The 27,594-nt window shown below is 39.8% G+C and overlaps 1 protein-coding gene across 1 annotated transcript; it reads right to left on the bottom strand.

Moving 5' to 3' along the window:
• Positions 1-206: 206 nt before the first annotated feature.
• Positions 207-27,594, bottom strand: LOC116966217 (protein lifeguard 1-like). Its single transcript, XM_033012367.1, has 10 exons — positions 27,465-27,594; positions 26,989-27,334; positions 22,583-22,661; positions 19,877-19,930; positions 19,706-19,796; positions 19,158-19,195; positions 18,964-19,051; positions 18,787-18,876; positions 15,829-15,876; positions 207-366 (listed from the first exon to the last, which is right to left on the bottom strand). The coding sequence occupies exons 2-10, from the start codon at positions 27,266-27,268 to the stop codon at positions 226-228; spliced, it is 909 nt and encodes a 302-aa protein (XP_032868258.1). The 5' UTR covers positions 27,269-27,334; positions 27,465-27,594; the 3' UTR covers positions 207-225.

Here is a 27,594-nt window from a genome sequence, read left to right as displayed (position 1 = left end):
CTGAAGAAGGGTCTTGACCCAAAACATCAATCATTCCTTCTCTCCAGAGATACTGCCTGTCCCGCTGAGTTATTCCAGCATTTCGGGTCTATCTTCAGTTAGGATTGAATGGCAGAGTAGACTCGATGGGCCAAATGGTCTACTACTGCTCCCATAACGAATTAACCTATGAGAATACATTAATAATGAATAGTTACAGCCGACTGCGTACTTCATTTTTATTCCTTAACGACTAAGTTGAAGTATGAACAAGAAGAGATTCACAGTGTCGAGGTAAAGGTTCAGAGCAGCAAAAATGTATTCCTCGGGGTTAAGGCTGTATCTGTGCTTTCCTCCCAGCATTAATTGTATGTCAATCACCAGGTACTAAAAAAGAAATACAAAAAGTATTACATCAGCATTTCAACATATTGAAAATTATGGATTTTTTCAAAATCATCAGGGGCTCAATTTCATGTAACCCTCTGTAGTTTATTAACCCTCCATGCCTTTTCAATTGTTGTAAGAGACAGGTGACCTGAAGGACTTTGCAGCCAAGGAAGTACTTTTGACATGTAATCCATGTTGTACTGAAGGAACACAACAGCCAGCAAAGGCAGCATGATGCACAGAGAAACCTCTGACTCCAAACCTGATTCTCTGCATTGGAAAACGTTGTGGATGATGAGATCTCTGAGAAATCCAGGCAGAGCCATGATCTCCAGATGGCTCGGCTGCACTAGGGGGGGAAGGTTCAAGAGTCCTCGGTCAATATTGATAGAGGATTCAATAGTAAGGCCAATAGATAGCTGCACCTACTTTCTATGTTTCTATAGTTGCTTCATAGTCATACAGTCATACAGCATGGAAACAGGCCTATCATCTCAACTTATCGGGTGACATGCAAGATGCCTATCTAAACTAGTCCCATTTGCCAGTGTTTGACCCATATCCTTCTAAACCTTTCCCATCTATGTACCTGTCCAAATATTGTTTAAATGTTGTTATTGTACCTCCCTCCATCACTTTCTCTGGCAGCTCGCTGTCTGGTTAGCACACGACAAAAGCTTTTCACTGTACCTCGGTACACATGATAATAAACGAAACACAAAATAAACTTGCTCCATGTATACATATACAACCATCGGTGTGAAAAAGTAGGCCGTCAGGTTCCCATTAAGTGTTTTCCCTCTCACTATAAACCCCTGCCCTTTAGTTCTTGATTCCCCAACCTTGTGAAAAAGATTATGTGCATTCACATTATCTATACTCCTCGTGATTGTATGCATCTCCATAAGATCAGCCTTTAGTCTCCTGCGCTCCAAAGAATTAAGTCCTAATCTGCCAAATCTCTCCCGAGAATGCTGCCACCCTGAGTACTGGTAACATCCTAAATAATGTCTGCATTTTTTCCAGCTGAATGGCATCTTTTCTACAACTGAGTGAGCAAAACCGAACATAATATTCCCAAGTACAACCTCGCCAACAACTGCATCATATTATCCAAACTTCTATATTCAATATCCTAATTATGAAGGCCCAGTGGGACAAACACTTTCTTCACCACCTTGTCAACCTATGACACCACTTTCAGGGATCTAGGTACTTGAACTCCTAGGTCCTTCTGTTCTACAACACCCCCCAGAGCCCTACCATTCACTGTGAAGGTCCTGCCCTAGTTTAGCTTTCCAAAATGCAACACCTCACACTTATCTGGATTCAACTCCAGCATGGAGTTCTGTAGCATGCAGAACATTCTAAAGGCGTACAGTTTTGGTCTCCAAATCTGAGGAAGGACATTATTGCCATAGAGGGAGTGCAGAGAAGGTTCACCAGACTGATTCCTGGGATGTCAGGACTGTCTTATGAAGAAAGACTGGATAGACTTGGTTTATACTCTCTAGAATTTAGGAGATTGAGAGGGGATCTTATAGAAACTTACAAAATTCTCAAGGGGTTGGACAGGCTAGATGCAGGAAGATTGCTCCCGATGTTGGGGAAGTCCAGGACAAGGGGTCACAGCTTAAGGATAAGGGGGAAATCCTTTAAAACCGAGATGAGAAGAACTTTTTTCACACAGAGAGTGGTGAATCTCTGGAACTCCCTGCCACAGAGGGTAGTCGAGGCCAGTTCATTGGCTATATTTAAGAGGGAGTTAGATGTGGCCCTTGTGGCTAAGGGGATCAGAGGGTATGGAGAGAAGGCAGGTACGGGATACTGAGTTGGATGATCAGCCATGATCATATTGAATGGCGGTGCAGGCTCGAAGGGCCGAATGGCCTACTCCTGCACCTAATTTCTATGTTTCTATGTTTCTATAAATAGCCAGAGATAGTCCTCATCAAAACTAAAATGGGGAATTAGGTCCTGCAATATGAATTTCATGAGCTAAGTTGCAGTTTAAAGATCTGTACCTCTAAAACTGTAGACTTTGGATTACTTCTGGTGCCATGAGCTAGTGAGTGTAGGAATAGGAGGATAAGACAAATGAATGTGTGGCTAAAAGGATGGTATAGGAGAGAGGGTTTGTTAGATTTCTGGATCACAAGGACTAGTATGAGATGGAGGGGTTGCAACTAAATCAGAATGTCCAATTTCCTTGCAAGGAGGGTTGCTCATACCATATTGGTTGGGTGAAATTAATTTGGCTGGGGAATAGAGTACGTACACAGTTGGGATGAGAAGCAATCAAGTATAGATGGAAGGTCTAGTAAGGGAGAAATGCATCAAATTGCATCTAGCTTAATGCAAGGAGTCCATCTAGTAAGGCAGATAAATGTCGGCATTGATGATGGAAATATGATATTTTTACTATCAGAGATGTATGTTTGAAAGAAGGGTGGGACAAGCAACTGAGTTACGAGGCTTTAAGGTTCCCCGGGTCCTGATAATGAGATGTATACTAGGAAACTATTGGAGGCAAGGGACATTACTGGGGCTCTGCCAGACATTTAAATCTTCGCTGCCACAGATAAGATCCGGATGACTGGAGGACAGTAAATGTGATACTTTATTCAAAGTAGAGATAAGCCAGGTTATTACAGGTCAGTGAGTCTAGTAGCAGGGAAGTTGCTGGGAAACGTTCGGGGATTGGGATTGAGATCGGGATTACTCTACACTTCAGGGAGTTTCTGTCACACCAATTTGATTGAAATGTTGAAGAGGTAGCTGAATATATTGGTGAGAGCAGTACATTTTATTGTGGTTTACATGGACTTCAATCTAAGGGAAGTTGGCAAAGGGGATTCAAAACTGATTTGTTAATATATAATAGGTAGATGTTAGAGGGCTATTTTTGAAACTGGAAATCTGTTACCATTGGTGTACCACAGGGATTGCTGCTGGCATCCTGACTGTTTGTTCTATACATTAAAGATTTGGATGTGAATGTCAGAGATATGATTAGTTTGCAGATGACATTTGTAGACAAATAAATAATGTGTATCATTTGGTAAAATGAACATATTAATGGTGGATGGAATTTAAAGATGATAAGTGCAAGATGAAACAATTTGGGAGGACTAATAAGGATAGGACATAGAAAATGAGTGTTAAGTACTGAGGAACCTTAATGTGCAAGGCAAACCATCACTGAAGGCGGCAGCACAGGTAGGTGAGCAAGTGTATGTATGTTTTGCCTTCATTAGCTGGGGCATAGAATATAAGAGTAGGAAGGTTGTGGTATAACTTTTCAAAACATAGGTTTTGCCACAATTGGAGTAATATGTAAAGTTCTGGTGGCCACATTATAATAAGAATGTGATTGTTCTGGGAAGGGCGCAGAGGAGATTCATCAGGATTCTATCTGGAATGCAACATTTTAATTATGAGCAGAGACTGGATAAGGCAGGGACTTCCTCTCTTAGAAGTAAAGGAAGCTGTGGAGGGACTTGATAGAGGGACATAAACGTTATTCCCTTATCATGTATCTATACAGTGTCATGGCTCAATTGTAATCATGTATTGTCTTTCTGCTGACGCAACAAAAGTTTTTCACTATACTTCGACGCATGTGACAATAAACTAAACTGAACTGAACAGAACTGAACTGAATGGGATTGAGAGGGAACGATAGATCAGCCATGATGAATGGCGGAATAGACATGATGGCCTGAATGGTCTAATTCTGCTACTACAACTTACAAACTTATGAAACTATTGTGAATAACATTGTACAATATTGTGAATGAAATTGTAAAGAAAACAGAAAAGGCTGGAAATATTAATTAACTGAAAACTTTGAATCTAAACAGCTGTAATGCGCTTAATTGAAAATATAAGTCTATATATTTTTTCTTTGGAACACAGTAAAAGGCTAAGAATAGTGGAAGTGGACAGAAAATTTAATTTATTTGTCACTCAAGACTTGAGGTCACACTTGTGGGAATTAATAGGGTTGTAGTGGATACTAATCACTAACCTATCCTCTAATTGGTAGGCTGCTCTGGAAGGTTAGATTGCATGGGATCCAAGGAGAGATAGCTGAATGGATAGCAAATTGGCTCCATGGAAGGAAGCAGAGGGTGATAGTGGAAGGTTGCTTCTCGGACTGGTGGCCTGTGACTAGTGGTGTGCCTCAGGGTTCGGTGCTGGACCCGTTACTGTTTGTCATCTACATCAATGATTTGGATGAAAACATACAGGGCAAGATTAGCAAGTTTGCTGATGATACAAATGTGGGTGGGTTGGCAGATAGTGAAGATGGTTGTGAAAAATTACAGCAGGATCTGGATCGATTGGGCAGCTGGGCGGAGGAATGGTTGATGGAATTTAATACAGAGAAGTGTGAGGTGTTGCATTTAGGACATCCAACAAGGGCAGCACCTACACAATGAATGGTAGGCCTCTGGGGAGTGTTGTAGACCAGAGGGATCTAGGAGTGCAGGTGCATGGTTCATCGAAGGTCCAGTCACAGGTAGCTAAGGTGATCAAAAAGGCTTTTGGCACATTAGCCTTCATCAGTCAGAGTATTGAGAATAGAAGTTGAGAGGTCATGTTGCAGTTGTAAAATACATTGGTGAGACTGCATTTTTTTTTTTTTATATTTTTTTTTAAATTAGAAGTACGGTAAGTTACATAGAAACATAGAAACATAGAAATTAGGTGCAGGAGTAGGCCATTCGGCCTTTCGAGCCTGTACCGCCATTCAATCTGATCATGGCTGATCATCCAACTCAGTATCCCGTACCTGCCTTCTCTCCATACCCTCTGATCCCCTTAGCCACAAGGGCCACATCTAACTCCCTCTTAAATATAGCCAATGAACTGGCCTCGACTACCCTCTGTGGCAGGGAGTTCCAGAGATTCACCACTCTCTGTGTGAAAAAAGTTCTTCTCATCTCGGTTTTAAAGGATTTCCCCCTTATCCTTAAGCTGTGACCCCTTGTCCTGGACTTCCCCAACATCGGGAGCAATCTTCCTGCATCTAGCCTGTCCAACCCCTTAAGAATTTTGTAAGTTTCTATAAGATCCCCTCTCAATCTCCTAAATTCTAGAGAGTATAAACCAAGTCTATCCAGTCTTTCTTCATAAGACAGTCCTGACATCCCAGGAATCAGTCTGGTGAACCTTCTCTGCACTCCCTCTATGGCAATAATGTCCTTCCTCAGATTTGGAGACCAAAACTGTACGCAATACTCCAGGTGTGGTCTCACCAAGACCCTGTACAACTGCAGTAGAACCTCCCTGCTCCTATACTCAAATCCTTTTGCTATGAAAGCTAACATACCATTCGCTTTCTTCACTGCCTGCTGCACCTGCATGCCCACTTTCAATGACTGGTGTACCATGACACCCAGGTCTCGCTGCATCTCCCCTTTTCCTAGTCGGCCACCATTTAGATAATAGTCTGCTTTCCTGTTTTTGCCACCAAAATGGAGAACCTCACATTTATCCACATTATACTGCATCTGCCAAACATTTGCCCACTCACCCAGCCTATCCAAGTCACCTTGCAGTCTCCTAGCATCCTCCTCACAGCTAACACTGCCCCCCAGCTTAGTGTAATCCGCAAACTTGGAGATATTGCCTTCAATTCCCTCATCCAGATCATTAATATATATTGTAAATAGCTGGGGTCCCAGCACTGAGCCTTGCGGTACCCCACTAGTCACTGCCTGCCATTGTGAAAAGGTCCCGTTTACTCCTACTCTTTGCTTCCTGTTTGCCAGCCAGTTCTCTATCCACATCAATACTGAACCCCCAATGCCGTGTGCTTTAAGTTTGTAAACTAATCTCTTATGTGGAACCTTGTCGAAAGCCTTCTGGAAGTCCAGATACACCACATCCACTGGTTCTCCCCTATCCACGCTACTAGTTACATCCTCGAAAAATTCTATAAGATTCGTCAGACATGATTTACCTTTTGTAAATCCATGCTGACTTTGTCCAATGATTTCACCACTTTCCAAATGTGCTGCTATCCCATCTTTAATAACTGACTCTAGCAGTTTCCCCACTACCGATGTTAGACTAACTGGTCTGTAATTCCCCGTTTTCTCTCTCCCTCCCTTCTTAAAAAGTGGGGTTACGTTTGCTACCCGCCAATCCTCAGGAACTACTCCAGAATCTAAAGAGTTTTGAAAGATTATTACTAATGCATCCACTATTTCTGGAGCTACTTCCTTAAGTACTCTGGGATGCAGCCTATCTGGCCCTGGGGATTTATCGGCCTTTAATCCATTTAATTTACCCAACACCACTTCCCGGCTAACCTGGATTTCACTCAATTATACACAACACAATAATACACAACACATATGTCTCAATACATTTTTTTGTACCGCTTCATTTTTTGAGCTTTAAGAAAAAGATAGAAGTAAAGGAAGTAAGGAAAGTGCGCAAGAGTCGTGAAGGTGCAAGAGAGTGTTGAGAAAAGAAAGCCCCTGAGAAAAGAAGTTAGAGAAGGAAGTAAAGAAAGAAAGTAGACCCTAGAAAAGAAGGAAAAAGAAAGGAGAAACAATCGCTCTATTATAACATTAAACTCCGCAGAAAGGGGACTACCAACCAAGTCTGTTTTTGTTGTTGTCAGATCCTGGTACCATTTATTTATTTTTTAAATTACTATTGCACCTCATGCTTGTAATAGTTCCAAAAACGTAGACCACGTCTTTTGGAATTGGTCTGCTTTGCCTGCTAAGAGGAGTCTCATCTCTTCCAGATGTAGTGTTTCAAACATATTTGATATCCACATTTTTATTGTTGGTGTGGGCGCATTTTTCCAGAATTTAATTATGAGCTTTTTTCCCATTATTAGCCCGTAATTGAGTAAATTCTTCTGAAACACGTTTAGTTCAGGGTTACCTTCCGATATTCCAAAAATGATCCATTCTGGTTTTGGTACCAGTTTATTTTGATTAATTTTGTAAAGATATCAAATATTTCATACAAGAATTTTTGGATTTTTGTACAGAAAACAAAAGAATGCGCTATGGTAGCTTCTTGACACAGACATTTATCACAGATGGGTGAGACATTAGGGAAGAGTTTATTTATTTTAGTTTTTGAATAATATAGTCTATGTAATGTTTTGAATTGGATGAGAGTATGTCGTACGTTGATCGAACATTTATGCACCTGTAATAAGTGATTATCCCAGCTCTCTTTTGAAATTTTTATATCTAATTCTTGTTCCCAGTCTCTTCTAATTCCATCAGTTGTGGGTATTTCTATGTTTAAGATGATGTTATATAGGTACGATATTAGATTAGCTGATTCCGCCTTTGTCTTCATTGCTTCATCCAGTAAGTCGGTAGGCATATTATGATAGTCTTTTGTATATTTTTTCAGATAATCGCGAATTTGAAGATATTTTAAATATTGATTATTTTTCAAATTATATTTCAGTTGTAATTGTTGAAATGATAATAATTTTCCCAATTCATACAGATCTTCGAGCGTTTTGATTCCCATTCTTTCCCATTGTATAAATGATTTGTCTATAATTGATGGTTTAAACGATGGATTATTAACTATTAAAAGATAGGTTTCTTAATTTTAGATTCTGTTTTATTTGTTTCCATGTTCTAATTGTGCTATGTATCATTGGATTTTTATTATAATTTTTGTTATTCAGATTTATTGGTGAGAGGATAATCGCTCCTATATTACACGGAGAGCAGTCCTCTCTTTCCATTACAATCCAGTCCACCTGCTGGGCAGAATTGTCCAGCAGGTGAATCATATTTTAAATATTTACTGCCCAATTATAATACATAAAATTGGGGAGCGCTAGACCCCCCAACTCTTTTCATTTATTAAGGTGTGCTCTTTGTATTCTATGGGATTTATAATCCCATATAAAATTTGTAATGTCTGAGTCCAATTTTTTGAAAAACTATTTTGGGAGATATATAGGTATTGATTGAAATAGGTATAAGATTTGTGGTAAAAAGATCATTTTTATAGCGTTTATTCTGCCTATTAGGGACATCGGAAGTGTTTTCCAGAATTTAATCAAATTATTTAGTTTCTTAAGTAAGGGATTATAATTGGCTTTAAACATATCATGGTAGTTTCTAGTAATTTCAATTCCCAAATATTTGAATTTTTCTGTGGCTATTTTAAAGGGGAATTTCCGGAGGTGTGTTGAGTCTTTTGGTTTTATCGACATAATTTCACTTTTGTTCCAATTTATTCTATATCCTGAGAAGGATCCAAAGTCCTCAATTAAATTTAATATGTTTGGTATACTAATTTGTGGTTTTGTGATGTACAATAGTACATCATCGGCGTATAAGGATATTTTGTTATTTGAATATTTTGTATTATAACCATAAATATCCGGGTGTGTTCTTATTTTTTCAGCAAGGGGTTCAATTACCCGAGCAAATAACAGCGGTGATAGTGAACAACCTTGTCTATTGCACCTTGATAGTTCAAATTTCGAGGATAGTATATTATTAGTTAGTATTCTAGCCGTAGGTTTGTTATAAAATAGTTTTATCCATGCGATGAAGTTCTCTCCCAATTGGAATTTTTGCAATACTTTAATCATATAATCCCATTCTACTTGATCAAACGCTTTTTCTGCGTCCAGTGAGATGATAGATAACTCTTGGTCATGAGATTTATGTGAGTGCATTATGTTAAGCAAGCATCTCAAATTATTGAATGAGGGTCCCTTAGGTATAAATCCTGTTTGATCCTCATTTATTAGTCTACTAACATACCTGCTTAGTCTTCTGGCTAGTGTTTTCGCTATTATTTTTTGATCCGTATTTAACAAAGCAATAGCTCTATATGATCCTGGTTCTTCTATATTTTTATCTTTTTTAAGTATTAATGTGATAGTTGATTCTGCTAATGTTTCAGGTAAGCTTTGCTCTTTAAAAGCATATGTATACATTTTCTGTAATCGTGGGGTAACTATGTCGTAAAAGGCTTTATAAAATTAATTACTGAATCCGTCTGGTCCTGGTGTTTTTCCATTCTTTAGTGTGTTTATTGTCTTCTATCTCCTTAGAAGTAATTTGTGCTCCAAGTTCCTCTTGTTCCCTCAATTCTAATTGTGGGAGGTTACAATTTTCCAGAAATTCTGAAACTTTATTATTGTCTATTGACGTTTTAGATGTGTATAGATTCTGGTAAAATTGAGCAAATCTTTTATTGATATCCTTGGGTAGTGTTAATAATTCCCCTCTATCTGATTTAATCTTTAGTATTGCATTCTCTTTTTCCCGTTTTTTCAATTGGCGTGCTAGAAGTTTGTGGGGTTTGTCCCCGAATTCGAAGTGTTCTTGTTTTGTAATTTGAAATAGTGTTATAACTTTCTCTGACAATAATTTATTTAGCTTGAATTTCAATAGTAGAATTTTATTATGTTTATCCATAGTTGTATCTTTAGCATTATCTGTATCTAATTGTTTTATTTGTTCTTCTAAATGTCTTTGTTCATTCTTATTCTTTTTATTTTGAAAAGCTTGAAATGAAATAATGACTCCTCTAATAAATGCTTTAAAGGATTCCCATAATAGCGTGGGGGATATATCTGGTGTATCATTTATCTCAAAAAATAGGTCCATCTGTTTTTTTAGATATATACTCCCTTGTGGGTCTTTTAAAATTTGCGAGTTAAACCTCCAGAACGATTTATTCATAGACATTCCTTCTAATTTTAAAACAAAAGTTAACGGAGAGTGGTCTGAGATCGCATTAATGTGGTATTTAGGGTTCATAGTATGCGGAATTAATTTTGTATCCACTAGGAAATAGTCTATACGTGAGTATGTTTTGTATACCATTGAATAAAACGAATAATCCCTTCCCGTCGGGTTTGCAATCCTCCAAACGTCTGCTATATTTGTGTTTTCCATATATGTATGTAAGAGTTCACTGGTTTTAGATTTCATATTACCTTTTTGATTTTGCATCGATTTATCTAGATAAGGGTCTAAAACACAGTTAAAGTCTCGTCCAATTATAACATTTTGATCATTAGATTCTGCAATTATATTCAGAATTTTGTTGAAAAATTGAGGGTTATCAAAATTGGCCGCATATATGTTTACCAACGTAATTGGCGTAGTATTGATCTCTCCTGATACTATAAGGTATCTCCCTTCCTTATCTGATATAATATTCTTTGATTTAAATGGAATTCCTTTACGAATAATGATTGCAGTACCTCTAGATTTGGAAGTGAATGAAGAGTGAAATGTTTGGCCTATCCAGTTCGCCCTCAGTCTCGTCTAATCTTGATGTTTAAGATGCGTTTCTTGTAGAAACGAAATGTCCGTGTTGTATGATTTCAACTGAGCTAGTATCTTGCCCCTTTTAATAGGTTCATTAATACCCCTTATATTCCAACTACATAATGTGATTCCTCCCATTTTCTTTTGATTGTCGTCATGCATTTTTACCAATTTTAATGACCTTATTTATTGCGGTACATCCATACCTCAGGACTCTGGTTATTTGGGGGGCGTTTATATTATAGACTTCTTTGGTAGTTCCCCTCTGCGATTGTCCTTGAAAAAAAACCACATAGATGTGACATATTGTGATTAAAAAAAAAAATAGATCAAGTAATTTTACAGTGTCTGAGTTTTCGACACCGTAGTGAGTGTCCCACTCGTCTGTGGGATTCGACATCGATACAGCTTCCGGCGTAGATATTATGAGGTTAGCCCCGCTGCCTTTATTACCCTAAACCTAGGGGGTTGGTACCATTTCCAAATCAGTTCTATTCCACCCAGTTGCAGTATATATATATGTTTAATTCCGACTTATCAAATCTAATCATATATTCAATTACATATATTCCTCACTCTTTATCTATTAACTATTTGTAATTGGTTTTAGCTTTGTTAATAGTGAGCTGTTCGCTGAAAGGGTTAACCAGAGTCAGGCTCCTGGAATTATGCCAGGTGCCCGAGTCTCCTCCCCTCCCCTCCCCACTCGGGCTGCGGAACACATGTGATTACAGTGTTGTCTGCGTTATATAGCAGGCAACGCATTTTTATCAGTTTCCATTACTGTTTCTATATTAGTAGTGTTAGTTATTAATTATTATTAATCCACTATATTTTGTAAAACTATGTAAGCCTTGTAATGTTTTCCACTTACAGCTCAGCAGATCATCACTCCCATGTTTATCAGTTTTTCCTCGTTTGAACACAGAGTGTCCTTGAGTTAGATTCCACAATGTTCGAGGGGAGATAATAATGTCTAGACACGTCTCGTGGAAAATCTGTTGCGTTTAATAATTTTTAAAGATTGGTGTTATTTCACTTTTCATCTAATATTCTCGTTGGGGGAATAAGCAAATTAGTTTGTTCATAACGTCTTGGTGGCGTGATTAATCTTCTTTTGTTCCTGCCCTGGCCACGATTTCTTGAGCATATTTAAGAGATTCTACCGAATTAGTGAATGTTTTTGAAACTCCCTTGAAAGTGATACGCATCCTGGCCGGATAAAACACTCCGCATATGACATCCTTGACACCGTAAAGAGCTTCTCTTGTCTGTGAGAACTTTCTTCTCTTTTGCACAATCTCGTAAGGGTAGTCCCGTAGGAGTTTAATAGAATCATTTCTGTACATCATCTTCTCTCCGTGTTTAATTTTTTTCATCAGCTCTTCCACTGTTGAGATATCCCGAAGTATGACTATGATCTGTCGTGGATAGGCTTGGTCTCCTTGAGATCTTGGTTTAAATCTGGGTAGTCGATGTGCTACTTCAATTACAGGTGCCTCAGGTAGCTTGAGTACGTGTTTGATTAGATTGGCAGTGAACTCACAGGCATTGTCCCCCTCAGCTCCCTCTTTTACTCCACGTATTCGTATATTTTGACGTCTTGAGCGAGCTTCTAGGTCGACACATTTATCAGAGACTTTTGTAAGTTGGCTCTTGAGGCTGTCTAATTCTAACTTCATCGCCTGCATATCTCCGGCCATCTCTTCCACAACAACTTCCATATCTTTCACTGCAGTTACATTTGCGGAAACAGTTTCATGCACAGCCTCAAACTTCTTTGTGGACTCTTCCTCCACCTTATTAATTTTCCCCGTTAGTTCTTCGTGCACATCCTCAACTCTTTTTTGCAGAGCACCAATGCCCGCAAGAATTTTTTCATTACCGGCATTAATGGATTACATGTTTTCCATCAAGTTTAAGTTTCCAGCTGCAATGTCATTTTTTAAAACATTTTTTAAATCTCTTACCGAGTTCTTTATCTCCTCCATTTCGGTTTTCTCTTTTGTGGCCGTCTCAGTCTTAGATCGTGTAGCCATTCCAGAGACCCATCCAGAGGTCAGTTTTGCAGTTTCTTGATGTTCCTGAGTCTTCAGCAGCTGTTTTGTAACTCTCCTCTGTGGGCTCTGACCTGGAGACGTGTTTTTCATTTAATATGCCTTTCCCTCCGTTAAATTCACGGCGCTTACTGATGACGTCATCAGCACAGCGACCCGGGGCTCCGGTAAGTTTTTAAAAATGGTCCCGACCTCCAGACCCGATTTTAACGCGTAAAAACGCGATTTTTTCAGCGGAGCTAGAAAATTTGCGACTGCTAGCAGAGCATGGCGCCACCGGAAGTCCCGCATTTATTGAGACAGTTCTTCTATTACTCTGAATGAAACCCATAAAATGTAGGGGTTTCACTAAATTATAAAGAATTGCTTAAATGCGCTTGCAAATTTGAAACAACTTCTTCACTAAAAGGTAAACTGAATGATTAAGCTGATGAACATTTTGCTGCTGGGAGGATAGGTAACATGGGATCTCTCGAGTTGGTTAGACCAAGTTGACACTTGGTACTTTTTGACAAAGAGTTCCATTAGCTCCATTTTGTACTGCCCTTACATGAACCAGGCATAAAAGACTTGCTCAGACTGTACAACAAACAGCCTTTCATATATAAAACAGAGGAGATAGTAGGACCTATATTCTATATTTAAAGCATAACAATTTTCAAGCCTCTTCAATAGATGAGAGATGAGTTAAAAGCGTGTCAGATCAAATTAAATAACAGGAGACTGGTGTCGTGGTGCCTTGTACTTACTAGTAATATTAATATTCACTTCAATGGTGAACAGGCTATTGATATCACAGGCAGCAATGTTTAAACTGGTCAGGTGTAGAAAAAGGATATTAATATCAAATCATCATATGGTTTTTAGTATTCCATGATATAAAAACAGATTTGTCCAGTGAGCATAAACCCATCAGTTATTTATAGAAAGGCACATCCTTTTCATTAACCAAGATAGAGCAGAGGGATCTAGGAGTGCAGGTGCATGGTTCCTTGAAGGACAAGTCGCAGGTAGATAAGTTGATCAAAAAGGCTTTTGGCACATTGGCCTTCATCAGTCAGAGTATTGAGTGTAGAAGTTGGGATGTTATGTTGCAGTTGTGTAAGATGTTGGTGAGACCGCATTTAAAATATTGTGTTCAGTTCGGGGCACCATGTTATAGGAAAGATATTGTCAAGCTTGAAAGGGTTCAGAAAAGATTTACGAGGATGTTGCCAGGACCAGAGGGTGTGAGGGAGAGGTTGAGTAGGCTGGGACTCTATTCCTTGGAGCGCAGGAGGATGGGTGATCTTATAGAGGTGTATAAAATCATGAGAGAAATAGATCAGGTAGATGCACAGTCTCTTGCCCAGAGTAGAGGAATCGTGGATCAGAGGACATAGGTTCAAGGTGAAGGGGAAAAGGTTTAATAGGAATTTGAGGGGTAGCTTGTTCACACAAAGGGTGGTGGGTGTATGTAACAAGCTGCCAGATGAGGTCATTGATGCTGGGACTAACCCAACGTTTAAGAAACAGTTAGACAGGTACATGGATAGGACAGGTTTGGAGGGATATGGACCAAGCGCAGGCAGGCGGGACTAGTGTATCTGGGACATGTTGCCCACTGTGGGCAAGTTGGGACGAAGGGCCTGTTTCCACACTGTATCACTCTATGACTCTCTGAAGAGAGAAGAGTCAGAGATGTACACGTGGTGGTAGAAGTTTGCACCCAAAGTGGTGAACTTCTCTAATTCAAGTTAACAGCAGGATGGTCATCAACAAGAGGTGAGAGGGGGAACTTGAGTGGGACTGAAACGGAAACAGTTCCACAGAAAGACAGACAGAGCTTGGGCTCATGCAAGTAACTACTCAACTCATATGAAGGAAGTGAACGGGTAGGGGGCAACTGAGGAGGAGTTATTTAATGAGGGGTCATTCAAAGAGGTGGAGGAAGGTGACAAAAGGGGACAGGGACTTCTCCAATCAAAGAAGAAGTAAATAAACTTCAGGTTATGCCTGGGGGGGGGGGGGAGGGGGTGGATAGCAGTTGAATCAATTCAACAAATGTGGACAGATCCTGTTCATTGAAACTACAAAAGCAATAAATGTGCAAGAACATTGACGGAGAAGAACAGAGAAGCTTTACGAAGATGTTGCCGGGATTCGAGGGCCTGTGCTATTGGGAGAGGTTGAGTAGGCTAGGACTCTATTCCTTGGAGTGCAGGAGGATGAAGGATGATCTTATAAAGGAATAGATCGGGTAGACGCACAGAGTCTCTTGCGCAGAGTAGGGGAATTAAGAACCAGAGGATATAGGTTTAAGGTGAGGGGGGAAAGATTTAATAGAAACCTGAAGGGTAACATTTTCACACAATAGGTGGTGGATGTATGGAATGAGCTGCCAGTGGAGATAGTTGAGGCAGAAACTATAACAACATTTAAAAGACATTTGTACAGGTACGTGGATAGGAAAGTGTTTAGAGGGATATATTCCATAAGCGGGCAGTTGGGACCAGTGTAGATGGGGCCACTTGGTCAGCATGGGCAGCTGGGCCAAAGGGCCTGTTTCCGTGCTGCATGACTCTATGGCTCTAAAAATGATACTGCAAATCATATAAAGATATTTCAAGTTCATTTTGCAAATTAAGATAATTTAAGATTATGTTTCTTTAGTAAGCAATCCCAAAAGAAAGTAGGAAAAATAAGTTCCCAACCCTAAAGTAAAATGTTGCAGATGCCGGAATTCTGCACTGCAGCAAAAATGTTGGAAATATCCAGGAGGTTACGCAGCAGAGAGGGAAATAGAGCCAACATTTCAGATCAATGACCTTGCATTGAGACTGACTGCAGAGATGAATTTAGATGAAAACCATAAGGAAGCAAATTGGATCTTTGAAAAATACAAAACTGACATCCAGAGGTTGGTACGAAATATGATCGACGGAAAGAAGGTTAAGTCAGCCGCGTTTACAATCCCATGTCTTATCTACAGCATTCACTTAACAGAATTGGAGATATTTTCCTGAGTGAAGCTGGTCCTTAACCAGATTTGTATTACACAGTTGCATGGAAAACTGCAAAACTCTTGTAAACTGAAAAGACAAAGATGTAAATATACTTACAACAGAAAAAATCAATGTTCCTAAGGAGGCATAAACTATTTGGAGCCACTGTAAGAAAAACAAAACAATTACAATTCATACAATATTTACACCTTTTCTTTGCTCGTAGGTTTACACAGAGGGGAGAGTGGGAGTGCCTTCTAATGGCTATCTTTGCAGCTTTGCCATTCCAGCCCAGAGCTTTGCACCACTGAATGCATAATGGATATCTGTTTGCAGAGAGCAACAGGCTCCACTAATTTTCAATAGATGTAAAAAATCTGCAGGGCCCTAGATACCAAAATGCTGGAGTAACTCAGTGGGACAGGCAGCATCTCTGGAGAGAAGGAATGGGTGACGTTTTGGGTCGAGACCTTTCTTCAGACTAGTTTGGAGAAAAGGAAATGAGAGATATAGACAGTGATGGACAGAGATATAGAAAGATGAATGAAAGATATGCAAAAACGATGATAAAGGGAAAAGGCCATAGTTAGCTGTTTGCTAGGTGAGAACGAGAACCTGGTGTGACTTGGGTGGAGGTGGGATGGGGAGAGAAGCATTGCAGGGGTTACTTGAAGTTAGAGAAATCAATATTTAAACCACTGGGTTGTAAGCTGCCCAATCGAAATATGAGATGCTGTCCCTCCAATTTGCAATTAGCCTCACTCTGACAATGAAGGTGACGTAGAACAGAAAGATGGGAAGGGGAATTAAAGTGTTTGGCAACTGGGAGATCAGGTAGGTTCAGGTGGGCTTAGTGAAGGTGATCAGCGAAACGATCGCCCAGTCGACATTGTCTCACCGATGCATAAGAGTCCACATCTTGAACAACAGATACAGTAGATGAGGTTGGAGGAGGTGCAAATGAACCTCTGCCTAACCTGAAAGGACTGTCGGGGTCCCTGGACAGAGTTGAGGGAGGAGGTATAGAGATAACTGTTGCATCTCCTGCAGTTGCAGGGGAAGGTACTGGGGGAGGGGGTGGTGTGGGTCGGAAGGATGAGTTGACCAGGGAAATGTGGAGGGAACAGTCTCTGCGGAAGGCAAAAAGGGGTGGAAATGGGAAGATGTGACTCGTGGGGATCCTGTTGGAGGTGGCAAAAATATCAGAGGATTATGTATGCGACGGTTGATGGGGTGGAAGGTAAGGACTGGGGGGACTCTGTCCCCATTGTGACTAGGGGGAGGGGGAGCAAGGGCGGAGCTGCGGGGTACCGAGGAGACACGAGTGAGGGCCTCATCTATGATGGGAGATGGGAACCCCCATTCCCTAAAGAATGAGGATATCTCGGATGTCCTTGTATGGAACATCTCATCTTGGGCGCGCAGATCCGGCGTAGACAGAGGAATTGGGAGAAGGGAACAGAGTCTTTGCAAGAAGCAAGGTGGGAAGGAGTAAAGTCGAGATAGTTGTGGGAGTCAGTGGGTTTGTAATAGACGTCAGTGAATTATTCGATAATACTCCAGCATTTTGTGTCTACTTTGGATTAAACCAGCATCTGCAGTTCCTTCCGACACACGCGGCCTCTAGATACCAGTCTGCCCAATCTCCTGACGTGCTTTTGGTTGGCAGTACTATTGTGTTTGTAGAGTGACTTAGCAAAAGTTACTCTTTAACTTGCTGATTAGGATCAGGTTCATCCATTTTGAACCGGTATGCTCCAGTTTTTTCTTTTCTTTCCTGATTAAATTTTGTGCTGCGATCTACATTATTTAAAAGTCTAACTTTTACAAATTTTCAATTGCAGTGGTTATCATAAAATTCCTCTACAGTTACGTGGTTGGCAAGCCTCTCTGTATATTTTTTAACAATATTTTTCATTATCCTTGTTGGTTTTATTCTAATTTTTTATTGTGGCATTTTGGAGATAATTTGTTCCAAAACTCCATGTGTTGCCAAAATATTTGGCCTGATCAAGTGGCGAAAGCCTGAACCAAATGTAGGGCAGAATGGAAAAAAGGCAGAGATAAAAACATAATTTTAAGCTGAATAAGGGAAAGTTAATTGTTTTAAAATATTGCAAAGGAATTTAAAGTCTAATTGGGCAAGCATATTGAAAAGTAGGTACAATGGTGCGGGGCAAGTATTTATAAAATGGAACTCACTGCCAGGAGTGGTGGTGGAGGCAGATACGATAGTGGCATTTGCAGGCTTATGGGAAGTACATGAATATTGCAGAAAATGAAGGGATATGGATTACATTCTGATAGAGGAGATTTGTTTAACTTGGCATCATGTTCAGCATGGACATAATGGGCTGAAGGGCATGTTCCTGCACTGCACTGTTCTATGTAGCTGCTGGTCGATCATGATTGGCTAGCGTGATTCCATGAATATGAATATTGGTCCCTAACCTGATAACATAACCAAATAACGTCACCTTAGCATCGACCAAAAGGAAAATGCAATCCTCGATCAAGATGTCTAAATTCCTCTTAGACATAAACAGTAGTTAAGGTGAGCCAAAATAAAACCACATTTGTCTTATCTTTCTAAAGGAAATTATCAAATATTTAAGGATAAGGGGGAAATCTTTTAGGACCGAGATGAGAAAAACATTTTTCACACAGAGAGTGGTGAATCTCTGGAATTCTCTGCCACAGAAGGTAGTTGAGGCCAGTTCATTGGCTATATTTTAGAGGGAGTTAGATGTGGCCCTTGTGGCTAAAGGGATCAGGGGGTATGGAGAGAAGGCAGGTACAGGATACTGAGTTGAATGATCAGCCATGATCATATTGAATGGCGGTGCAGGCTCGAAGGGCCGAATGGCCTACTCCTGCACCTATTTTCAATGTTTCTATGTTTCTAAATACAAAGCTTATGTGTGTAATTCAAGTATGAATAGACTGCAGCCATTTTATTATGGCTGACAGCTGCCTTCTCAAGAGCAATCGGGTTCAGACAATAAATGCTGGGCTTGCAGCAGCCCCACATCCTATATAAGTAATAGAAACAGTAGTTTTAACACTTGGACTTACATATGATTGTATTATGGCACACAGAATTCCAAATGATAATAACACCAGTAGGAGCACGAGCAAAATTCCACGTCCCTTGGTCAAATCCCACTGGAAACAAAACAAACATAACCATTCAGATTTCAGCAAAGAGCAACTGAGCCCAACAAAGAATCCGGCAAGGGTTGTAAACTGTACCTTGGATTGCAAGGCAAATATTGTCAGTCCTAACGACACAAACGCAGTAGCACCCACAGCCCACATCACCGCATCAGCACCAAAGGAACTAAGGAGCAGTAGAGACAAGAGTTATAATTTAAATGTTTCAAGTTGGAATGACCTCCAAGCCTTTATTAAATACAGAAGGTGTTTCAAGCAAAATATAGACTTACACGGAAACTGCTCCTAACATCAAACCTTCCAGGATAGTCTGTAGGTGAAAAGGATTAAAAAAAAAAAGGATTTCGCTTAAGGTAAATTTGAAAATGCAGTTTTGTGAGAGGAAAGATGGCAATAAGGAAGAGGATGAGACTGTTCTCCCCATGGCTGGAGATGAAGGCAGATTCAAATACATCACTCAAAATATCTCTCGTGAAATATGAAACAGGATGGTGCTAATAAAGTGGGAAATCTGATACATTTGATAACTACAAATGTGCCTTTTGTAAATAATTTCCCTCAATTCTGCATCTACTATTACGCGATGGTGCAAACTAGTTTCATCTGCAATCCATATGAATTTGATCAGATGTCCATAAAAGTGATGAACTCAACCTTGAATTTCCCAAGGAACTGTTTCCAATGATTGGAGTTGGCTGGGCATCTACAGTATCTGACTCAAATGCCTAACAATAGTGTTAACAAATTGAATTAAGAACAGACTACAAAGAAATGGCAACAACTTAAATATTTTGAGTAACTCTTTGATTTAATAACTTACAAATAATAAAAGAAGCACAAAGTTCCATGGAGATTTCCGTCGTGCACCATCACAGCATGACAAGATAATAATTAAAATGAAGATGGCAGGACTGGAAGAGAAAGAGAGACACCATAAAGATACTGAACATAAGCAGTAGGCAAGTAAATAAGCTTCGTAAATCATACTTACATCAAGGCATATGTTAACCAATAAGTTTTGGTTACCCACACATTCAGGGCTTCCCTAGAAAATAAAAAAAGAGCCACAATTACTGTTTGCTAAGGGGAACAATACTCTGTCGTGCATTATTTGTGAGAGATTTCTTCGCAAGTACCTGAAAAACAGGGGAGCAGGTGAACGACCAAACAAAACAAAAGCTAATGCTTTCTAGTGGGGACTTTATCAGAAACAAAGAGGAGTTAATTTTTCTAACACTTGTTATTAATCAATAGAACTGGGATAACTTTTTGGAAAATTACAGATATGTTAATACAGCATTCCTTCCATCCTTTGTTTAGATTTATATCTTTCTGAATTTTTTGGTTGCAATTGTCCAATTGTTATGTGTCCAATCAATGTAGAAAGGTCTTGCTATAATGTACAGAGGAGGATGCATCTATGACAGAAAATGCATTTATAGAAATGAAGAATCTATTACAATGCCAGTCAAAAGAAAACAAATATAAAGTATACTTAAAGAGGGCGAGATGTAAGACAGATGCTCTTCACTGGGGAATCTCTTCATGATTTCCACAGTTGGACCTCCAGTTCTATGGCTGGCATTACTCAACATCATTCAGGCTAAACAATCATAGACATTACACATTGTAATCTAACTTAATCTATTATATTACTCTGTCTGTTTTTAATTTATACACTGGTATCAAACAAAGACCTTCTGTTTCTACATCAATGTTTGTTAACTCTGAAAAATGCATTATTAGTGCTGCCTTGGTGGCTTGTCCAAGATAAAGTTCCACATTGTCAAATATGTATTAATTTCATGTGGCAGGGTTGTGTATGGTGATGAAGGCTGTCAATGGATTCAGCAGGATATAGAACAATTAGAAATATGGGTAGTTGAAGTTTAGTCCAGAAAAGTGTGATGTCACACTTTAGAAGATCAAATGTAAGAGGAAATGGCAGGACCTTTAGGGGCATTGACTTACAGAAGGATTTAGTGGTGTATATTTATAGTGCCCTTAATGATAAGGTGGTACATAAAGCATACGGTATACTTGTTTACCCTTTGGGAATTAGCTCTCGGATTCTCTGCTGTTACAGTCTAAGATCTATGAATCCATTAGCCTCAGTGACGATTGTGGTTGTCTGAGGTTGAAGTGTCAAGATAAGATAAATTGGTTACTGCAAATTGCCTCCAAGGTAGGCAGGTGATAGGAGATTCAGTGGGGTGTCTATGAGTATGCATGAGAGAATCAAATAACAGGGAAACAGAATAAAGGGATGACCTTTTGAGCCAGCAGAGACTCGATGGGTCAAGTGCGCTTAGCCACAAGGAAATATGAGAAAAATATGTATGAGATGATTTTCTTTTGAATGAATGAATACTAAGAATATAGATCTATATGCCACAGAAGGCGTTGGAGACCAAGTAAATGGATATTTTTAAGGCAAAGATACTGTAGATAAATTCTTGATTAGTGGATGTCAGGGGTTATGGGGAGAAGGCAGGAGAATGGGGTTAGGAGGGAGAGATAGATCAGCCATGATTGAATGGCAGAGTAGACTTGATGGCCTAATTCTGCTCCTATCAATTATCACCTTATATGGAACAATAAGCAGTACAGCACAGGTAAAGGCTCTTTGTGTGTACTGACCATGATCCTGCTGCTGACTACTGAGGATGGCATAGACTGTTTATCAGGATTCTAATGAAATCTTACTCCTGATTCTCATGTTTTCTCTGCGCTTGGGTCTACTCAACTCATGATATTTTGCAGACTCATAGAAACATTGAAAATAGGTGTAGGAGTAGGCCATTCGGCCCTTCGAGCCTGCACCGCCATTCAATATGATCATGGCTGATCATCCAACTCAGTATCCTGTACCTGCCTTGTCTCCATTCCCCCTGATACCTTTAGCCACAAGGGCCACATCTAACTCTCTCTTAAATATAGCCAATGAACTGGCCTCAACTACCTTCTGTGGCAGAGAATTCCAGAGATTCACCACTCTCTGTGTGAAAAATGATTTTTTCATCTCGGTCCTAAAAGATTTCCCCCTTATCCTTAAACTGTGACCCCTTGTTCTGGATTTCCCCGACATTGGGAACAATCTTCCTGCATCTAGCCTGTCCAACCCCTTAAGAATTTTGTAAGTTTCTATAAGATTCCCCCTCAATCTTCTAAATTCTAGCGAGTACAAGCCGAGTCCATCCAGTCTTTCTTCATATGAAAGTCCTGACATCCCAGGAATCAGTCTGATGAACCTTCTCTGTACTCCCTCTATGGCAAGAATGTCTTTCCTCAGATTAGGAACTCAGACTCATTCATGATTAACGTCTTCTTGTATCCATAGCATTTTTGTGTCTGGCCCAATTAGGTTTCTGATTAATTGTGACACTTAGTCTATTGACGGTGAGAGATTCATTGATAGTAATGCTGTTGAATCTTAAGTAGAAGCATGATGAGCCCACATAGATCCTGGAACAAAATTTCTACAATGTTTCATGGAAGACTATTTAACTATCGCCATTCATTTCAAGTCACTTTCATAATCAGACAGTTGATGAAAAAGAGGCCTTTCGGGGTAATCAAAATTGAGGAACGCCGTATCAAATTTGAACAACAAATTTCTTCCAGTTTAATACGGTACAGGTTACAATGCAGTATTATGTCTCATGTGAACACCTTTGTAAGTAAGAAAGATACTCACCAATAAAGAAAAGTGCAGATTATTGCTATGGTGATTAACAATTGAACCATTAAAATGAGAAACACTTTTCTAACGAAAGCTGTGGAAAAAATAAATGATAATATTTATTAGTTTTGTTTCAGGAGGAGTAAAAACTCTTTCAAAATATTTTTGATTTTGTGAGGTGTTTAGAGCCACCCGAGATTATAACTTCTCTCTCATCAATCCTTCTCCATTCTCCAAACACATGTTTTTCACTGTACCTCTGTACACGTGACAATAAACTAAAGTAAACTATAGCTGACGCATTATCTTTTCCAATAATTTTCCTCAGTTTTTCTTGGTGATCTTTCCAAAAGGATGTGTCTATACACTCCAGAATTCATTATGCTACTACCATCAGCAGTTGTATCATCAATGAAGATAAGTGAGCCAGTACCTTCAGTAGCAATACATGCCCAGGCCATAACACCCCCACCACCATGTTTCACAGATGAGGTGGTATGCTTTGAATCTTGGGCAGTTTCTTCTCCCCTCCATACTTTGTTCTTGCCATCACTCTGATATAAGTTACTCTTCATCTCATCTGTCCACAAGACCCTTTTCCAGAAATTTTCCTCAGTTTTTCTTGGTGATCTTTCCAAATCTAACATAAAAATACCAAGACCTTCTTCATTAATAACTTCTGCTCCTGACCCTCTGCTGTTGTCTCTGGAATTTTGTGCTGATGGAATTTTTACATCAGGCATTATCATAAGGAATGAATTGATAAAATCTGTTCCATCCCTCCCCACATCTCATGACCTGTCCCCACATCTGAGCTGATTGAATCTTGCTGCTTCATTCAACACTCAGCTGATTCTCCAACTGCACTTCCTCCTTTACAAGGAAACTTCCTTTTCCTTCTCTAACATCTGCTTTGGTTCCAATCTAGGTCCACCAGCCTCTGAAACCTTCAAACATGCCTGTGTCACATTCAAACTATCAACTATTCCAACACTCATTGAAAGCCACCAAGCCCCCATCCTCCACGAACTACAGATCACTTTAAGTCTTCCACCTTCAGCATCTCCTGCTGATCCATCAAACAACTGTTCCTGATGACTGTTACTGGGTACCAGTTTCCCATCCCTTGAATATTAAACTCTTACCACCAGCCAGCATAGGATTCCACCCCTTCCCATTTTGGTAAACTTATTGAGCTTTAAAATCACCCAAAATTCTTTGCTCCTCTACTTGTCATCATCCACACACCTCCTTAACCTCATAACTTACCTCAAACCGTTACCACAGACCCTAAAGTTCATAGAGTTGTACAGTCATACAGCATAGAATCAGGCTCACCACGTGCATACTAATTTATTAGCCCACCTACACTAATCCCATCCATAGCCTTCAGTTCCTTGTGTTATGATATGTTTAATGTGCGTTTAACAACTTAATAAAGTCCATGCATGCGTGGGGGTTCCATGCATGCGCAGGGGTTCCATGCATGCGCAGGAGTTACTTTTTGGAAAAGCTTGTCTTTGAACATGGTGGCAGCGGTGGTACCTAAAATAATTGTTTTTCTGCCGCAACCTGAAGGTCCCGGCTGGAACAGTTAGCAGCTAAGGACTAGCGAAATTGTCAAGCGCAGTAGGATAGGTGAGTGAGCAGCATTTAAAGCGAAGAATGTGTTAAACCTACCGGAAAACAACATGGCTACCCGAAGGGTGGGGCAGACGGCCGTTCAGCAGCAAGCTGAGTCGAGTGCGGACGAGGAGACGGGCGACCAGCGGCCTACGCAGCCTGCCACCGGTAGCACTCCACAGCACACTTCCCGGTCCGCCTCCCGTGAGCAGTATACGACCACCGACCACATTGACCATCAACAGCAGAGTGATTGAGGGTTGGAAAACATGGCGTCGGATGTGGGCAAAATGCAGCATGGTCGCACAGCTAGACAGGCAAGCTCCAGCATACCAGACGGCATAGTTTCTTCATACAATTGGCCGTCAGGATTGGGGATTTACGACAGTTTTGTATTCCCCAACGACGAAGAGAGCCGAGAACTGGCCGAGATCATTCGCATGTTCGAGATCTACGCCATTGGCGAGAAGAATGAGATGTATGAGCGATACCTCTTCAACAAGAGACAGCAAGAAGCAGGTGATAACTTTGAATCGTTCCTCGCTGGCCTGAGAACACCAAGTCTTGTAATTTCTGCCAGTGCATGACGACAGCTTGCTCCCTGACAAGATTGCTCTGCACAATACACATATCATAACACCTTGAAGCAACTATAACCCTACTCCTTTGCCTCTTGCATAATACTCCATAACTTTTGGAAAGGAATCTTTGAAATGTTCTCAAAATTATTAAAACCAAAACTGGACCCTCATACAGAACTGATTATTTTTGGAACAGCAGGAGCCTGCTCTGAGCTATCAATATTTCATAGACATTTCCTTAATTATGGCCTGATAATGGCAAAAAAACCTATATTAAATTTTGGAAAAATACATCTCCCCAACTCTTAAAATGTGGATTACAAACATGTATGAGACGCTACATCTTGAAGATATGAGACTTGTCTTAGCAAGAAAATCAGAGCAATTTTCAAAGATATGGTCTCCTTTCATTGATTCATTACAAGGATAGTATGGTGCAACACAACTTCAGAATTAAACCGATTTACGGACTGGGTGATGGGTGAGGTGAGAAATGAAGCAGGTATATCAACACTTTTTGGGGTTTTTCCCCTAATTTTTCGTTTTTGTCTTTTAATTTTTTTTAGCTTTTACTTACTCACTCTTTGATTACACTCATTTGATAGTTTAGGGGTTCTATTCTTACACATTCACTTTCTCTTTCACTTCCTTTCTTTCTTGATGTTTCTCACTTTTTCTATTTCATCTTTGCTAAAATTAAAATGGAAGCTATACAATAAATGTATTATGTCTTATGCCGCGGTTTATACTTTTGTACACTGCTTCTAATAAAAATATAAATTAAACCCCCCCCCCCTCAAAAAAAACACCTTGCCTATTTAAGTGTCTGTCCAAATACATTTTATATGTAATCAATCACTCCTCCAGTAGCGTGTCCCAGATATCAACCCCTCTCTGCAAAAATCTATGACAAAACCTTCCTCAAGCATTAAATATGATATTCAGGGAGAAAATATCTGAGCAAGCAATTAATTGGTAGGAAAATGAACCCAAGATTATCTTTACCCTGAGGCTTGATACTGAAATAATAAAAAGACTATCCCATGGAGTCCACAAATTGATATTGTTGAGTCAGATATGGTATTAATGGCCTGGCCAGTATATATACTAAGGGTGCCTGAGTCGATGGGGTTCATTTCATCCTTGCACACAAGACTAGAGCTAAAAAAACTTTACAAAGATTTAATTTCCAATTTAATTTTTTGTTGCGATCATTATGCCATTCTAATCATTTGAATCATCATCAGTAACATTTTCCTGTCAATTAATGGAAAATGTCACAGAAGACATTCTGTAAACTAAAGAAATTAAAAACATTTGCTAAGTTTGGGCTTCGTACTGATTGCTCACATTTGAGATGTCTTAATGTGTGTTAACATTTAGACTAATTCAATCTGATAAACAATCAATGTAACCATCCTTACACTACACATGGAATTATCAGTTGCTGTCAGGCAACTGAATCATCCTACCAACAACTAAGGAGCATTCCTAAACTACGATCTACAGTACCTCATTGGAAACCCTTGGACTATCTTTGATCGAACTTTACTTGACTTTATCTTGCACTAAATGTTATTCACTTTATTCCCTTTATCGTGTATCTGTACACTGTGGATGGCTTGATTGTAATCATGTATTGTCTTTCCGCTGACTGGTTAGCACGCACCAAAAGCTTTTCACTGTACCTTGGGTACACGTGATCATAAACTAAACTAAACTAATTTTAAGATGCATTTAAGTTTCTATGTACAAGTGAATTACAAACACAGTGGCAGCACGGTGGTGTAGCTTGTTCAGCTGCTGCCTCACAGTGCCAGAGTCGTGGGCTTGATCCTGACCTCTGGTGCTGCTCCCTGTGACCACGTGGGTTCCTTCCAGCTGTTCCCGTTTCCTCCCACATCCCAAAGACATGCGGGTTTGTAGGTTAATTGACCTTTGTAAATTTCCCCCAATGTGTAGGAGTGGGATAAAGTGGGATAACATAGAACTAGTGTGAACAGGTGATTGATGGGCAGCGTGGATTTGGTGGACCGACGAGCCTGTTTCCATACTGCATCTTTAAAACTTTTAAAAACATAATAACTACAAAGTTTGTGGTTTTTGGATGATTTTATAGATTCACAATTAAAATTTTAACGCAAGATCACATTGCCTCATGACGCCTTAGCAACACTAGGCATTGCTTATTCATCAGGATAGAAGAGACTGACTTACCTCTCCTTATGACTGTGTCTGAAAAGTTCTTCTCTGTTTCATTGGCAAATTCATTTTGATATTCTGGGGGTGCATCATCCAGAGATGTGGCAGGAAGCCCTGTGAAGACTTGATGTGGTTCATTTGGTAGGTGTCCCTGATGCGTGTAACTCTGGGATGTGTACCCTGGATCTGGGTAATCTGGAGGGTGGTCCCAATGATGTCTGTCCTGAGACTGCTCCAAATAGGTTCCTGGATTGACTGGTTGTGCTGGAATATTAGCTGGTGCAGGTTGTTCCATTATGTCCACATGCGACTTGTTCCTTTTTCAATAGCCGGCTAATTGTTTCTCGTGAGCGAGGCTTACCTGAATTAAAACATCATTGCATCATAACATTCAAGAAAACACATTCAAAATCTGAGCTGGATTCTCACATTTCACTTTCAATTCAGACAGTTTGTAAAAGAGTTTCTTTAATAAGAAATGCACTACTTACTGTAGATCTGTTGTAGATCGGTTGTTCAGTATGGAAATGGCAAACCGCTTCTAAATAATGAATGGTCCAAGGTACATCCAGCGCCTTTTGTTTACAATAGCACTTTGTGACATTTAACTGTTGCTTCAAA

This window comes from Amblyraja radiata, chromosome 2 (assembly GCF_010909765.2).
Source record: "Amblyraja radiata isolate CabotCenter1 chromosome 2, sAmbRad1.1.pri, whole genome shotgun sequence".
Classification (NCBI taxonomy): domain Eukaryota; kingdom Metazoa; phylum Chordata; class Chondrichthyes; order Rajiformes; family Rajidae; genus Amblyraja; species Amblyraja radiata.
The sequence above is the reverse complement of the archived record's forward strand: the minus strand, read 5'-3'. Positions and strand labels throughout refer to the sequence as shown.